Source organism: Mytilus galloprovincialis, chromosome 2 (genome assembly GCF_965363235.1).
Source record: "Mytilus galloprovincialis chromosome 2, xbMytGall1.hap1.1, whole genome shotgun sequence".
Classification (NCBI taxonomy): Eukaryota; Metazoa; Mollusca; class Bivalvia; order Mytilida; family Mytilidae; genus Mytilus; species Mytilus galloprovincialis.
The window spans coordinates 114848721-114866916 of record NC_134839.1 but is presented as its reverse complement, the minus strand read 5'-3'; the positions used below and the strand labels follow the sequence as shown (position 1 = coordinate 114866916).

Sequence of the window (18196 nt, the reverse complement as noted above, 5' to 3'; positions counted from 1 at the left end):
TTGAAAGTGAATCTTTTAAGACAACTTTCTGAGATCGGCTACATAGGTAGCTTTTTAACCAACACAGCAAGTCTCCCTTTATACCATATTTTTCAAGTTTGTATAGTAAAGCCTTAATCCAAACCGTATCAAAAGCTTTACTTATATCTGCAAATGTAATGCTAGTAACTAGCTTATCATTTAGCGCCAATAAAATTTTGTTGTAAAGTTCAATTAATTGGTGCGTAGTGGAATATCCTGGAATAAATCCAGATTGATACTTATACAACAGTTTATTTTCATGTAAATGGTTAAAAATATTTTTGAAAACAATTTTTTCTAATAATTTACTCACACATGACAATAAGGAGACAGGCCTGTAGTTAGAAGGAAGTGATTTGTCACCACTTTTGAATAAGGGAATAACATATGCAATTTTCCATTGATCGGGAAATACTCTCTCATGAAGTGATTTATTAAAAAGTAAACATAATGGTTTTGAAATTTCATTTCTAACGGCAAGTAACATTCTGTTGCTAACAATATCTGGTCCTACCGCTTTATTTGGATCAAGCGTGGAAATAATATCAAGTACATCTTGTTCACTAACAATTATCTGCGAAAGAAAATCATGACAGCGATCATCAAATTCCGGTAAATTTTTATTAGCATCATTTATATTAGAAATAGAACAAAAATATTTATTTAAAATCTCAGACTTTTCTGTTCCTTCATACGCAAGGTTAAAGTTATGATCCGGGTCTCTTAGCGGAGGAATATCATGAGTTGGTCTGTCGCTTTTAATTAGCATATTGATGGTCTTCCAATACTGTTTACAGTTTGCAACTTTATGTTCATCCAAATTCTCGTTAATAGTCGCGTAAAAATGCTTTTTAGCTTGCTTTTTTAAATTATTAACTTTGTTCCTTTGTTGCTTATATTTATGTTCAGCAGATGTACTATGTGAACGCATAAAAAATTTTCGAAATCTGTCCCGTTTTCTCGTTTCCCGTCTCAAATTTGAATCAAACCAAACTTTATCATCACATCTTATAGTTACTTCCCTAGTTCAGTGATAATGAACACCATACTAATTTCCAAATTGTACACAAGAAACTAAAATTAAAATAATACAAGACTAACAAAGGCCAGAGGCTCCTGACTTGGGACAGGTGCAAAAATGCGGCGGGGTTAAACATGTTTGTGAGATCTCAACCCTCCCCCTATACCTCTAGCCAATGTAGAAAAGTAAACGCATAACAATACGCACATTAAAATTCAGTTCAAGAGAAGTCCGAGTCTGATGTCAGAAGATGTAACCAAAGAAAATAAACAAAATGACAATAATACATAAATAACAACAGACTACTAGCAGTTAACTGACATGCCAGCTCCAGACTTCAATTAAACTGACTGAAAGATTATGATTTCATCATATGAACATCAGGCACAATCCTTCCCGTTAGGGGTTTAGTATCATACCATCATAACATATATGAGAAGAACATAATACAGAATATCTGTATTTCATAAAAAAAAAAAAAAAAAAAAAAATTAAATTCATTACAATACATGTAGTTACTGATGAATAGATATACACACCCTTTGATATTCCACCAGTATCTGTTGCTCCACCATGAGATCAAGGGGAGGTGCTCCTTAATGAGAGCAAGAGTCCACAACATCAGTAGAACTAATCCATGGCCTCTTGTGGGGATGGTCGGCAAAGCTTTGTTCCTCTCCAGAAACAAGAGTCTAATTGATCCAGACCAGGCTAAGAACAAAGCTATCATTGTTAGTATCTGATAGCCATAAACTTTCTGAGGATAAATGGCTGTGTCTTGTAGAACTGCATGAATAACTGGTTCTGTAGCTAAGACCAATGTAAATAAAACCTGAAAAACAAATACAATATACATGTACCATAGCATGAAAAAATAGCTGGGTCACATGTTTCCAGTTCAGACAGTATAAAAAATGTTATAAATCACCCCTTGGAAGGAAGAGTGCTAGCATACAATTTTAGTCCTCCTATACTTGTTTGTCATTTGGAAAATCTTGAGATATACCCCTTTTCATCATAAGTTTTGGATAAGATCATTTTTCTGAACTAGAACAAAATCAAAATGCCCTCATGTAATCATCATTAGGCTTTTATTTTTATACTTTTTTTTTAAACTGCTATGTCTAAAATATAAATAAACTGTTCCTTCTCCAGTTTTTCTATTGACTCAGTGGAAAAATTTTCTGTATATATTTTTAATCATGTTTTAACAGTGAAACGTGAATCTAAATTACCATTTCTTTGTCATGCTTGTATCTAACATGTCTATTGGAATGGAACATTTCATGTGCATGTTTAAATATTTTTACAACTGAAATGTGAATCCAAATTTTTGTCCCTTTCATGTTCGATGTAGTTTGTCATGTGTATCTGAAAGATAGGAATATTCTGTCCAATCATTCATCCTGAAATATGAATCCTAATGTTCCTTTCCTGGTGTTTTTGTCTATTGGTGTGGAATATTACCTTAAACGTGAATCCTAATGTTCCTTTCCTGGTGTTTTTGTCTATTGGTGTGGAATATTACCTTAAACGTGAATCCTAATGTTCCTTTCCTGGTGTTTGTATCTATTGGTGTGGAATATTACCTGACATGTGAATCCTAATGTTCCTTTCCTGGTGTTTCTATCTATTGTGTGGAATATTACCTGAAATATGAATCCTGATGTTCCTTTCCTGGTATTTCTATCTATTGGTGTGGAATATTACCTGAAATGTGAATCCTAATGGTGTGAAATCAGGGCCGTAACTAGCCTCTTATAATATTGAGGCAAAATATATTCGCCGAGCGTAGCGAGGTGAAAAAAAATTTGCGTGGGGTCTCCGGGCCGCTCAAGGCCCCCAGAAGCTCTGAGAAAAATAACGCAAGATCGTGCATTCTGAGCGTTTCCCGGACTCTTACTTACATTGAAACGCAATTAATTTTAAGCTATTTCTTTTGACAATATTCTGTTCTCAAAGCAAAAACTCATTGTAATTTAAGACTTTTAGGTTTTACGGGGACAACATTAAAAGTAGACCGATATGTAGAATAAAGCAAAAACCGAAATTCTCATAATCATTATGTCTGTCTGTTCTTGTCTTGTCTTGTATTGTGCTTAATTCAGACTTTGGTGATTTTTTTATGGCTAGATTGAATAGAGTGACAGTGCAGTATTATATTTTAAGTACTAGTACTGCTTAAGTCGACACTAAGGACCATCTTGACCTTGTTTTATGGTATTAATGATTCTTTTATTGTTGAAGACCCTCCATCATCTATCAAGATGAAGAATAGGGGAAAAAAACTTTGGCCATTGATCATTTGTATTTTTTCTATGCATTGACTTCGTGTGAGATAAGGTCCTGTGCACGTTTACTCCATATTCTTTTTTTCTGTTTAAGAGTCTAAACACGACTTCATGCAAGTTTAATCCTTCAATGTAAAAGGCCATATAGCAATAAATTGACTTTTTTTAAAGATGATTTGATACCGGGAAATTTGTGGTCTTACTTTAATCTAAACCATGTCAGCTATCTAGTTTCATCTACAAAAAAGAGCCACTTTTGTATTCTTTGATATCAAGTTCAATTCTCCATGCAGAAACGACATTTTTTTGATGTCCAGTAGCATCGTATATTCTTAAAATAGTTTCACGTACAATGTCTGGACATCGGTGGACATGCAACATGGCAAAACCACAGTTTACGAATGAAAATCAACACTGTGCAGACTAGAGTTATAAAGTAGAACAATAAATGAACAAAAGACAAACCCGGGACACAGAAGTACAAACAATAGACCATCAACTCTGAAAACTAAAAGTAAAATAGAAACATGGATCTCGAAAAACATGCACGGGAGACAACAGAGAGACTTGCAAGACACTTCGTGAAAATAATTCAGGTTGATATGAAGACAATCCTGTTTCAGTTTTTTTTTTTTTTTTTTTTTGAAAATTTCCAACATGAGGCATTTGCCTCATTTGCCTCAATGTAGTTACGGCCCTGGAAATATTACCTGACATGTGAATCCTAATGTTCCTTTCCTGGTGTTTGTTTTTATTGTGTGGAATATTACCTGAAATATGAATCCTAATGTTCCTTTCCTGGTGTTTCTATCTATTGGTGTGGAATATTACCTGAAATGTGAATCCTAATGGTGTGAAATATTACCTGACATGTGAATCCTAATGTTCCTTTCCTGGTGTTTGTATCTATTGGTGTGGAATATTACCTGAAATGTGAATCCTAATGGTGTGGAATATTACCTGAAATATGAATCCTAATGTTCCTTTCCTGGTGTTTATATCTATGGGTGTGGAATATTACCTGACATGTGAATCCTAATGTTCCTTTCCTGGTGTTTCTATCTATTGTGTGGAATATTACCTGAAATATGAATCCTAATGTTCCTTTCCTGGTGTTTCTATCTATTGTGTGGAATATTACCTGAAATATGAATCCTAATGTTCCTTTCCTGGTGTTTCTATCTATTGGTGTGGAATATTACCTGAAATGTGAATCCTAATGGTGTGAAATATTACCTGACATGTGAATCCTAATGTTCCTTACTGGTGTTTGTATCTATTGGTGTGGAATATTACACAGGTAAAATAGCTACGGACGTTTTACGTCCGTAAAAAATCCGTAAAACGTCCGTATTATACGGCACGTCTACGGACGAATAGTACCACGGACGTAAAACGTCCGTAAAACGTCCGTAATACGGATATTTAGTACCACGTCCGTATTACGGATGTTTAGTACCACGGACGTAATACGGATGTTTTGTACCACGGACGTATAACGTCTATTATAATTATGCATTATAATATATATATATTATAGTATATAACACACTTATTGTAGTATATATAACACACTTATTATAGTGTATAGTATAGTTTGATTTTTATGTAACAGTTGCATTGTATTGCTGAAACTTTTGATGGAACTGTCAATGATAAAATGCTATACTTTTTTTTAAGGTGATGATACTTTTTATTTGCATTTCCTTATATCATGTATATAGTCTCCTACTGTTCTATCTAAAAAAAATATTCTGATGCAATACACATACAAGGATTTTGTCAAAGAACTTTCTGTCATACAGTGACTTGTTGTTTAACAAGTTGAATATTGATGATATCTTTTTAAACATTTTACATGATATTTCAAGAGTAAATCAACAATAATCAGAAGTATTTCAGTGGTGGTCTTTGGTTCATATTTTGCTTTCATGTATTAACTTGATAAAATAAGGCTCTTAGTTTTCTCTATTTGTCATGTCCAAACCCTTTCACAACACACTATATAGTTCATTTTTTTCATTGTTGGAGGACATATGGATACCTATAATAGCTCACTATCACATCATGTGAACTCTGGTGGATATTTTTCTCATTGGCAATTCAACCAAATGTCCTTACTTTTATAAGTCCTTTTAATTATATATCAAGAGTAATTGATCTCAAGAGTATAAATTGAGAATACTGTTATGTTTCCTTTTTACAGTTTTGAATGTATCCTTTTTCTTCAAACTTTCTTAGAACAAACATAATCTTCAATCTTCTTCAAAGTTCAAAATTTTATTTCCAAGGATTTATATTCACATTATAATTTCTCTACTTTCCAAGTCTATGAATGTCAAAATAAATGTCTTCTTTGTAAATTTAAACGTTCTATTTTTTGTAAAATTCCCAAGTTTGTGAGGTAGTCTTCTGTGTCCTGTATTCATGGTATTGGTTATTCTTCACCATGTTCACTGTGATGGTAACTGAAATAAAATATTCATAAAGAATATAAATCGAACTTCCATGAATTACATAAGCTAATTGTTATATGTTTGCAAATTCATTCTGTTAATGCAAAATCATTAACGGGTTGGTTTTTTTTTTGCTTATTTGAATGTCCAGTGGCAAATATTTTATGTTTTCTAAATAACAACGTTAACTTATCAAAACATAATATTGGCCAGTCTGACTAGGTAAGTTTGTAATGTAAATGCTATGATAGTCTGAATTTCTGACATCTCAAGTGTGTGTGTATGGAGCAGAAGGAGGCGAGCAGAGTAAGGCTTAATGCATGCATTGAATCAGAAAGTGAGAAAAATAAGCAACACTGTACATGTACAATTAAACTTGAAACATTGTATGTCCTTATTATCTAAAAAGATTTCATGAAATTCTGTTGTGTGGTTTGAGAACAGTTGTGATGACAAGAAACAGGACTTGACGTCCGACAGACAGGTCAAAAACATTATACCCCCCAAAACTTCGTTGAGTGGGACATAAAAATGCTGAATATCATGAAACTTAGTTAAATTGTTCATATTTTTTGTTGTAAGCTCCCATTTGATTTTTATAAATTTAAGTTTGTCAGTTTCTGAGTTATAAGATTTTCTTCATACATGTCATAAGAAAAGGGGTGACTTTCAAGTTTTTGGAAATACATGTATCCTTAAAATTTCGTTAAACTTTGAAGACCGATTTATAGCTATTAAGAAAACCTCCTTTTAGTTTTCTTTTTATAAATTTCTGATATACATGTGACAATGAGAAATTATTGTTTGTTTGCAGTCTGACAACAGATTAACCAATTATTGCGCAACAGCCCAGTGTATTGCACAACAGCAAGAAATCTTTAATTGAATATACATGTAGATTCAATTCTTGAATTCATATAAACTGCTACTTTTGCATAGGTAATGTTTCTGTATTTAAAATCTGTAGTACTGGACATTTACTTTTGATATTAAGTATCATAACTTTCTTTACTTAAAAATTATTGTAACATTTAGGTACGGTACACGTATAAGTCGTTCCCAAACCTAATTACAAACATTAATGTGTAAACTATGTAACAGTTTCACAGTCAATGAACCATGATGAGGGGGTGGGGCTATATAATCTCCATGGAAACAATACTTGCAAATGCCAATAAATTTGCATACCAAATATTATTGACTAAACATAAGCAGTTTATCTTAAACTGATCTAATCACAAACTAATACATGTAAACTAAGATAAGTTTCAAAGTCATTAGACTGTGACTGAGGGGGCGAGGCCAAATATTCTCCATGGAAATGAGATGTGCCAATGCTTATACAACTGAATACCAATTAACATTGTCCAACCACTAATGGTTCCCCTTGAACTGATCTAATCACAAACTAATACATGATAACTTAGAAAAAATTACAAAGTCAATAGACCATGACTAAGGGGGCGGAGCCAAATTATCTCCATGGAAATGAGATATACCAATGCTTATACAACTGCATACCAAATATCATTGACTTACCACTTGTGGTTCCCCATAAACTAGACCTAATCACAAACTAATACATGTCAGTCTTCACGCTGAGTGGCAGCCCAGGCAGCCCAGACTTGTAAAATTGCTCTCTGGCCTGTAAAAATCATCTACAGGCCAACAGAATCTAACTCAAAATTTTCAAAAATTGAGCTCAGGGCCTGTAGATTTAAAAGTTCATCGTGAAGACTGACATGTATGAGCAAAAGTTTCGAAGTCAATAGACCATGACTGAGAAGGCAGGGCCAAATAATCTCCATGGAAATGAGATGTGCCAATGCTTATACAACTGCATACCAAATATGATTATCCTATCACATGTGGTTCACCATAAACTAGACCTAATCACAAACTAATACATTGTTGATGCCGTCACCTCCGAAGCTACAGTACTACATATTTTTTGGTTCAGAAATAGTACATAGATGCAAAAGTAGCTGTGTAACCAATTGCAAGTTCTTTGACTTCATTTATTCAGAAACATATAATATGTCAAATATTTATTTACAATCCAAATTAGGACCTGTATCAAGGAGTAAGAAACTTGTCAACATTTAAGTGAAGCACTAATTATAAGAATTTTTGCATACATGTAGCAATATAATATTTCCTACAGAAAGTAACCAAAAGTTAGTGTGCAATAAATTCTATTATTGCATAGCAATATAATATTTCCCACAGAAAATAACTAAAAGTTAGCGTGCAATAAATTCTATTATCATATACTTAGACTTAATAACATATGATTTTTACCGTATGATAATAGCATTAAATTAAAGTATTTTCTATATTTTTCGAATTGGTGCTTAGCGGGCTGATATGAAAAGTTTATCACATGCTTCGATTGTTATCACATGCCTTTCCGTAACGTTATCACATGGTATTCCGGTGATACTCGGCAAATTCCGGAAAATACACCTTAATGCTACGTTTTCAGTGAAAAACATTACAAAGTAGTGTACAAAACAATTATATGAATACTGGAAAGTATATTGTGTAAAATAATTAAATTAAATTAAAAAAAAATATTAAATAAATGCATTTTTTAAGTTTTTCTGAAACATAATTTAGAAAGTTACTTTAAAAAAAGTTGACTTTTCCAAACAATTTTCATCATGTATATTGTTGAATTATTTTTTTGTCGATTCGTCCATATTAAAATGTTGGTTTTTTTTTTCTCTCTGTTGAGGCATATGATAGAAAGATTTCTTATTGAATGTATCAAATTTTGGGTCCGACGTCCGTGAACTTTTTACTCTTTCAAGATCTTTTTGGGAACCACGTAGAAGGATCAATATATGAATCTGTTATTTTTCTCTACTGTTGAAGCATATGATAAAAAGATCATAACATGTCATTTTTCATATCGCATGTATTATCAGCCCTCGGTCAATATCAGCCCTCGAGCCATGCGGCTCTTGGGCTGATATTGAACCTAGGGCTGATAATACATGCGATATGAAAAATGCCATGTAATAATCTGATAATATTGCACTAGTGCAAAAATCTTCAAAAAATCATGACATTATCAATGACAAACTCTTAGTTTAAACCAATTTTTTACTTTCAAATATTATATTGCTATACAATAAAAGGGTTATTGCATGAATATTGGGGTATATTGTCCCTCGTAGAACATATATTGCACTCGCAAGCTTATGCAATATAAAATTCAACTCGGGACAATATTCCCCAATATTCATGCAATAACCCTATAATATTGCACCAGTGCAATACATCTTCAAAATTATTGCATGAATATTGGGAAATATTGTCCCTTGTAGAACAAAAATTGCACTCAAAGCTCGTGCAATATAAATTTTACTCATGACAATATTCATGCAATATCCCTATATTATAACTACAATTGCACAATATTAATCACTTTACCATAAGTTATTATAAAAAAGAAGATGTGGTATGATTGCCAATGAGACAACTATCCACAAAAGACCAAAATGACACAGACAAAAACAACTATAGGTCACTGTATGGCCTTCAACAATGAGCAAAGCCCATACCTATTGCTTGGTGTCAAGGTACACAAAATGTAATTAAGAATCTCAAATTTGATAAAAATAATTAAGCACGTATTCTTCATTTTGTGGTTTAAAGTTTCTTTAGACAAGTAAGATGCTGAAAGAATATAATATACAGATATAAACAATACCAAATATTCACATTATTTTTTCAAAATGGTCTCAAAGCTTCAAATTTGCAATTTCTTTAATGAAAAATGCACCAAAAAAAAATAATACCTGTAACACTTCGGTTTTGTACATTTCATGAGCAGGAGATTATCATGATTATATAATTTAGTCAAATACAAACTTATAACTCCATAAAAGTATCGTGCTTAAGCCTTTACATAAATTTCAAGAAAATCAACCAAAAACTGACCAAAAAAGGACTCATTTTTGCGGAGTTATCTCCCCTTCCAATGTTAATTTCCAAAGGAAATATAAAATGCCACTTTTGAGTTTTCCTCAAGTTAGATTTTATGGGACTTTTTTCTCTGTATATAAAGGGCATAACGCTATAGATTAGAACTAAAACATTTTCTGTTTTAATTAGTTTGAGGTTAACCGTTTCCTCCATAATGACGCTTTTTGACCCCACCCCTTTACTCCATAATGACGCCTTTTGACGCCTGTGTAGTACCTCAGTTGAAACGCATTGACTACAAAATGTCTGCATATTAAAAAAGACTTTAAAAAAATTGTATCCAATATGAAAAGGATATTCAGGAGAATATCTGACTTGAATTTCATTGATGAAATGTTCGTTTTTACAATGCATTAATACTTTAAACCTGATGATTTTTTTTTTATTGAAAAAATCCTATGCGAATCAAGTTTGTAAAAAAAAAATTCCATGGAGGAAAGGGTTAAATCTAAGTTAAATTGTTTATGGTTTTGTAAAAAAAAAAAATTTGTCACTTCTAACTGTTAACATGGACAATTTTCAAACTTGCCCACAACAAGAATCAAAACTTGGAACTCTATGACCTCAAATTTTAAAATAAATCTTGGAAACTACATGTCCATGATTTACCGAGTTTGACAAGAGAGCAAAATTATCAAATAAACTAGGCATCATTTTAATATAAACATACCTCTCATCACAAAATTATTCATTGACTACTGCTCCTCTGTGCTCATATGCACATAACATGCATAAATCAATATAATGACAATCTATGAATCCACTATATAATCTAGACAGCAATGACCCAAATGAATTCTGTTCTGTTGCTTATCTTCTCCTACTTCTCAAAGTACTTGTACTTGTACATTCTTTGAAAATGCTAAAAGAAATAATGTTTAATGAAATGAAGTTATAAGGCTTAAATTAAAATATTGTTTGTTTGCAGTTTACCGACCGACCCTTGAAAATCCTCCCGACTGTGAAAATTTTATTGCTTTAAATTTGAAGAAATTTTTTTTAATACTTCTATTGACGCGATCCGGAACTTTGGGTCCTTTCCGGAAATGATTTAAAGTCTGGGTCAATTACGCATTTCAAGAACGGTTTTTCTTAGCTTCCCGTCAAGCGTTCATGTGACCATTTAATGATAAAGCACATGGAAATTGTTTACAGGTATCCATGAAGTCACGGAGGAGTACTTTACGCTGTCGTCTCGTGTCAATTTTAAGACAAATAACAAACAAAAAAGTTTATTAGTAAACTGTTTATACAGATTCAGGCACATGTAATGATGTGTGATGATATCATTGACGATGATGCAGCGGATATTCATAACTGACACGATAACCTTTCTGTCTCAAACAAATCGGGTACAGAATCTGTGGAGCCTGACTTTATGGAACCAATTTCAGTGGTTAAATAATTCGACAGCAGCTTGAAGTATGGCATATTTTCTACAAATCGTTGTGAAGACGACAAAGATGAAACCACTCCTCCGTGACTTAAATCTTCATGGATATCTGTAAACACCACAGGCACTTGTCTCAGAAATTTTTTTTCCTATATACCTTAATATTAAGGTATATAGGGAAAAAAAATTTTAAGGTATATAGGAAAAAAAATTTCTGAGACAAGTGCCTGTGGTAAACACGCCTGTACGGAGAAATGGGCTCATTTGAAATGTTAATGGATATAGATCATGCCAAATCAATAAGAAGCAACCCTAACTACACAAAGATGTAGAGAAAATGAATGGTTAGCTTGAATAATAAATATACTCTCTCTATATTAAATCTATCTTCGATTGCAATGAGTATGCTCCTTTGGGATAAGGGGGGGCTGCCCCACTCATTGCAATTATTCTCTTTCTTACAATATTAAATATACCCAAACTGTGTGGCCTGTGTGAATTCAATTAAAACATGTCCTTAGGAGCTATGCTGCCAATTTTTTTTATGCATTAAAAACATTTCAGTACAGACCATTTACTTTTAATGGGGTGCTATGGATTTCACCCCAAACTTTAGATTTCTTTGGTTTTCATTAAAGCCTGGCAAAAATATAACCTTATCACATATAATTAAATATTGTTAGAAATATGAAAACAGTCGAATGTCTTAATAGTTTTTTTTCAAGTTGCCCTTTTTTCAATTGAGGATGATTCAATGGTAATTTTTTTTATTAAAAATACACTCTTTAATACATTGTCTTATAAATCTTTAATATCTACATTTTTCTGATGAAAATACTCTACTCGTGAAAACATTCTAGTCAAGAAGCATACATGTCTGAATATATTTCTTTAAAACAGTTCTAGTCATAATGACATTCCTTGTTTATAAGTGTTCCAGTATTTAATAATTATACCATATTTTATGTCATAAATTGGATAATGACACTGTTAAAGTTTCAGTTTTGGTTAAAAAGTTTTTTATCTGAAAATGCCTGTTCATTTGATGTTGGTTTTCAGCATGTCCAGTGTTTGTTGTTTTAAAATGTTTTTTTTTCTTCACAAGAAACTTGGTTTAGTCTAACTGCTTGTTTAAACTGTATTTTGGCTGATAAAATAAAATATTTTTCCTACCTACCGACCCTTCAGTCTGAAGGTACAGTCGGTAAACTGCAAACAAACATATTTTTAAGGTTGGCCTAATATCTGCCAAAATTGCATTAATATTTGATTTTGCAAAATTGGCTTAGTTTTGATCTTTTAAACTAGACCAACAAACTTTCCCAGAAAAAAAAAGGATAGCTCTTCTTAACCTGGTAAACATTTTAACTCCAGGTCAAATTTGCTCTGAATGCTTTAGTTTCTGCTTTCAGAGATACATGTATAAGCCAAAAACTGCATTTTACCCCTATGCATGTTGGCATGTTAGTTAGCAAGAGGGGTCATCCGACACATATTTCTAACTAAATAAGTGTAATTTAGTGGTTCAATTTGTCTTATCTTGCTGTTTATCATATTTTTTTTTGTTCTGTTTTTTATATTTTACATTGTATAAATCAGTCTCTTAGTTTTCTTGTTTGAATTGATTTACAAATTTGTGATTCTCATATAGGGTCCTTAAAAACTGAATATGCAGTATTGGCTTTGCTCATAGTCATTGTTGAAGGATGTAAAGTGACCTATTGTTGTATATGTTAACAGTTAACTTCGATGTCACTTGATTTCTGGTGGAGAGTTTTCTTTTCTTGTTAAGGGTGCAATCAACAGTTTTTTTCTATGACGTCATATTTTGAGGGACCATGTATAAGTGACCCTTAGTGGTGGACTGATTAATAAAGATACTTGTATAAAACTAGATATCACTGGAATCAGAATGTTCTCTAGTTTATAATGGAATAAAAAAAAGTGTACTTTTAATAGTATAAAAAAGTTTTATCCAGAGAAACTGGGAAAAACATTGCCTAATTTAAGCTTAAACAAGAGTGCACACGCTGAAATGTCTCGTCTTCTATACTAATCATTGATATTATGTTGATAGTCCTAAGTATAAAGCTAAGCTTTAATACAACTGTCACATAAACTTAACATTAACCAACATAACTAAACAAAGACCAATGAACCCTAAAAATGAGGTCAAGGTCAGATGAACCATGCCAGGCAGACATGTACAGCTAACAATGCTTCTATACAACATATATATAGTTGACCTATTACTTATAGTTTAAGAAAAATAGACCAAAACACAAAAACTTAACACTGTGCAATGAACTGTGAAAATGAGGTCACGGTCAAATAAAACCTGCGCGACTGACATAAAGATCATAAAATATTTCCATACACCAAATATAGATGACCTATGGCATATAGTATTAGATAAAAAGACCAAAACTCAAAAACTTAACTTTGACCACTGAACCATGAAAATGAGGTCAAGGTCACATGACATCTGCCTGCTAGATAGGTACACCTTACAATCATTCCATACAACAAATAAAGTAGACCTATTGCATATAGTATGAGAAAAACAGACCAAAACACAAAAATTTAACTATAACCACTGAACCATGAAAATGAGGTCAAGGTCAGATGACACCTGCCAGTTGGACATGTACACCTTACAGTCCTTCCATACACCGAATTTACTAGCCCTATTGCTTGTAGTATCTGAGATATGGACTTGACCACCAAAACTTAACCTTGTTCACTGATCCATGAAATGAGGTCGAGGTCAAGTGAAAACTGTCTGACAGACATGAGGACCTTTCAAGGTACGCACACATCAAATATAGTTATCCTATTACTTATAATAAGAGAGAATTCAACATTACGAAAAATCTGAACTTTTTTTTCAAGTGGTCACTGAACCATGAAAATGAGGTCAAGGACATTGGACATGTGACTGACGGAAACTTCGTAACATGAGGCATCTATATACAAAGTATGAAGCATCCAGGTCTTCCACCTTCTAAAATATAAAGCTTTTAAGAAGTGAGCTAACATCGCCGCCGCCGGATCACTATCCCTATGTCGAGCTTTCTGCAACAAAAGTTGCAGGCTCGACAAAAACCTGAAATCAGGTCATGTGCACACCCCTGAAGACATGATACCTGCACATTTTTCATAATCAAAGTTGTATGAATTTCATAGATTTTTACCTGGTCTTTCAAAAAATTCATGCTTCAGGGTACATTTTGTACGTTCGCCTGCTCCATAAAGAGCTACAGTGTCTGCAAATAAGTTTTCAATTTTCACTGCCAAAAAAAACAGACTGTTTACAGTGTTGTCTCCCCTCAAAACATGTATATTTAATCTAATTTTTTTAATTATTTTAATCATTCAACCTGCTTTAATTGAAGTTAATTAATATATCTTTACAACCAAATACAAAAAACATGATACTTTTTCACCAATTATGTTGATAAAAAGGGACTTCCCTCCATGTCTATTTTTAGTTGGGGAATAACCCCTAGTTTTTATATGAAACTGTTTATAGCAACCTAAACAATATTTTATTTTGAAAATAAGGGAGCTACCATTTGATTTTTATGGGGGGGGGCTAGGATGAAATTTGAAAAAAATAGGCAGGACAGGAGTTTTGAGTGTAAAAAAAAGGCAGGATGAGACACTTTGCAAAAAAAATGCAGGATGACAATTTAGGTAAATAAAAGTCGGAATAAACTAATAAAAAAAAGGCAGGACCGAATAGAGTGAAAAATAAAAAGGCAGGACAGAAATTACAACTGAAAAAAAATGCAGGACAAAATTTTTCATCCTAGCCCCCCCCACCCCCTAAAAATCAAATGGTAGCTCCCTAATTATGTAATTTAAACATTATTATCATAATTACAATATGACAGATTTATAAGTGGAAAAAAGTGAATTTACACTTTTAAAAATTCCTCTATTTTCTCATTCACTATCACCATGATCACCACATTTTTTGTATTTTTATATTAACATTACGTACATGTAAAGCAGACCTTTCACCTTCTCAAGGAGTCCACTTCCCATGTACAAAAGGAGGCCAAAACAGCTTGATTTTGAGTAAGCTAAAAAAAAGTTCAAATAGATTATGATACACTAAATAAATACATAAATTACATGTACATAATAATTTAATAATAAATATGAATCCACAATCATGGTTTCAGAAATGACACATCAATTTAAATCAATAGATATCATACATCTGCATTGGCTAGAGGTACATGTATAGGGGGAGGGTTAAGATCTCATAAACATGTTTAACCCCGCTTGAATTTTGCGCCTGTCCCAAGTCAGGAGCCTCTGGCCTTTGTTAGTCTTGTACTATTTTTAATTTTAGTTTCTTGTGTACAATTTGGAGTTTAGCACTAGAACTAGTATATATATTTGTTTAGGGGCCAGCTGATGGACGCCTCCGGAATTTCTTGCTGCATTGAAGACATGTTGGTGACCTTCTGCTGTTGTCTGCTTTATGGTCGGGTTGTTGTCTCTTTGACACATTCCCCATTTCCATTATCAATTTAATGTATATTAAATTTTTATATCAGTGTTTTCTAATTTCTGGGTAGTCTAGTATTCCAAATTATTATGACGTCTTGAAAGGCTATTATAATATTATTTTTTGGACGCTTTACTCCTATGTACAGTAAGGCGTCAAATAAAAAAAATGTAATAGTCTTTCAAGAAGTCATAATTATTTGAACTAGGTAGTCTAGATAAGTACAAATTTATGTAAATAAGGGCAAATTTGCAGACTTTTATTTTTTATATAAATTAAATATTAATTATATTCATTTAGATTTTACCCAAGTCATGCAAGTTGGGCAAGGCCATTCTTTGCAGGAGTATATTTTACAGATTTTAACCATTTTTATATAAAGTAGGGCAATTTTTTTTTAAAGCAGGACGAGTTGGTAAGGAAGCCACCACTTGACTTTTATGGGGTGGGGGCTACGATAAAAATGTTATCCTGCATTTTTTTTTAAAGTTGACAGAACTCCAGTTCCGCATATTTTTCAAATAACATCCAAGCACCCCCCACACAGGCACTTGTCTCAGAAAAAAAAATCCTATATATATGTATTAAATATGTATTATATTAAGGTATATAGTGAATTTTTTTTCTGAGACAAGTGCCTGTGACATGGTGACCCCCCCCCCCCCCCCCCCCCCACCTCCAATAAAACTCACATGGTAGCTCCCTTAACAAGAGTGGGACATTTTTAGAAAGGGAGACGTGTTGTTAAAAAAGTAGGCCGTTTTGGCAGTGGGTCGAGTTGACTTGCGTCCGTTCTTGCCAATCTTCGGATCTTTGTCAGACTGATTTTCGGGTTTGCATGCGATGAAATTTATAAATTCAAATGTTTTTTCGTGAAAAGTATACCACTAACATCTTCTTAAATATTTGCATGATAATATTTACCTTTCGGTGCGCTTTCCAAGTACAAAATAGCGGGTATGTAAATAATCCATCAAAAAGACACACAACTTTCTTGTTTAAAACCCGGTTTCTTCAAGTTAATCGACAAGCAAACCATTTCAATTTATCTGTTTATAATAACTTGTTGATCCAACAGTTTTGAAAAACCAGAGGTCCTCGTATTTTCTATCAGACTAGTATACATCTTTCCATTCCTTTTAACTGTAAAACATGAATTCAGCAGCCGACGAGCGTCCATGGATGAGTTGCGTCATAGTGTAAAAAACGGCAACGGGGATTTTTCCGGGTTTTCGTATTCCATTTGTCAAGCTTTCGAGAATACACTTTACGATCATTTACGTATATGATTGAGAGTTAGTCCGGAACCCGGTCTGGAATCAAGAATGGGGATTTAAGTATTGAAAATAAATACAAAAAAGTTCAGAAGTGGTACACTGAGTATTTTAAAATAGGCCTCTGTTATAAACAAGGATTTGTCTACAAATCAGTCACGGCCGCTTTATATAAAACTATGAAGAAATGAATCGGAGACATAGGCCTACATGACATTATCATACATCAGTGGCGGATCCAGGGGGGTTGGACCCCCCTTTTTGGGACGATCAATGTATTTGCAGGGGGACATAGTTAGAACCCCCCTACCCCCCCCCCCCCCCTTTTGTAGCCGTCCCGCCGGCTAGACCACACGACCACCTGGGCCTCACAATGAATAAAGTTTTCGGTGGCCGTGTGTTACCTTTCCTCGTCAGTTTTAATCTAGCGTCGTACTACATTACATGATATATAAGCCATGGGGATGTTATTGTTCAGTACAAATTAATGCAAGATACAGTCACAGAAATTATTATATGTATTAGAACGTCTAAGTCAGTGACAACTCTACAATAGATTTATCCATCGGATCACCAGCAATGATGGTGATACATGGCTGTGTATATATATATAGTACAATCTTTATGAATTTGGTATGATATATATGTCTGTATGTTTGTCATGATGTTTGTGTATAACCAATGTGTATTGTCTTGGTATCAATCCTATGATTTTGGATTTCAAACCAATAAAAATTACTGACTTACTTACTATACACATCCTAGCTTAAATCAGAGAAGAATTAAAGTCTTGGACACTTATTATGGGCGGGGGAGGAAGGGGGGGGGGTCACTTATGTATTCATTTAAGTGCAATCAAAATTTTACCAATCGGACAGACCTTCAGTTAAAAATTCGTGTCAAGCTCTTTTGTAATCATGATTATTAGGAAACATCTTATAAGTTTTCCTACTGTCTCCTTGATTTACTCGATACAATTAAGATTCTAATAATAGCCAGTGCTACATTATCAGCCTGATAGATCCTTGAAATGGCTAAATTTTGGACTTAACAATATATTTTGTTTTATAATTCTCCTCCTATATTCAACGTTAAGCTCACAAGATCTTGTGGACGACATCAAAAGTTCAATGTGGAATAAACAAAACTTAATTAACATAGTTTTTTCACTGCCCCCCCCCCCCCCCCCCCCCACCTTCTTTACTTAATTTTGGAAAAAAATGAT

General features: G+C 33.2%; 1 protein-coding gene and 2 long non-coding RNA genes across 6 annotated transcripts in view; all 3 read right to left on the bottom strand.

Moving 5' to 3' along the window:
- The window catches only part of LOC143065495 (ATP-binding cassette sub-family B member 6-like), a 45955-nt gene that overhangs the window by 20529 nt on the left and 7230 nt on the right, over nt 1-18196 (bottom strand). For 3 of the 4 annotated variants that reach the window (XM_076239084.1, XM_076239085.1, XM_076239086.1), the window contains exon 3: nt 1582-1874. In XM_076239084.1, the coding sequence (XP_076095199.1) occupies nt 1582-1874 (293 nt within the window). Of the gene's footprint in view, nt 1-1581; nt 1875-4103; nt 4179-18196 lie in introns of those variants that run through there. The other variant, XM_076239087.1, reaches the window with a different exon arrangement.
- On the bottom strand, nt 5595-10508 carry LOC143065501 (uncharacterized). Its single transcript, XR_012975488.1, has 2 exons — nt 10453-10508; nt 5595-5801 (listed from the first exon to the last, which is right to left on the bottom strand). It is a non-coding gene; the product is annotated as an uncharacterized LOC143065501 (long non-coding RNA).
- On the bottom strand, nt 10513-18149 carry LOC143065500 (uncharacterized). The gene is made up of 3 exons (XR_012975487.1): nt 16622-18149; nt 15182-15263; nt 10513-10644 (listed from the first exon to the last, which is right to left on the bottom strand). It is a non-coding gene; the product is annotated as an uncharacterized LOC143065500 (long non-coding RNA).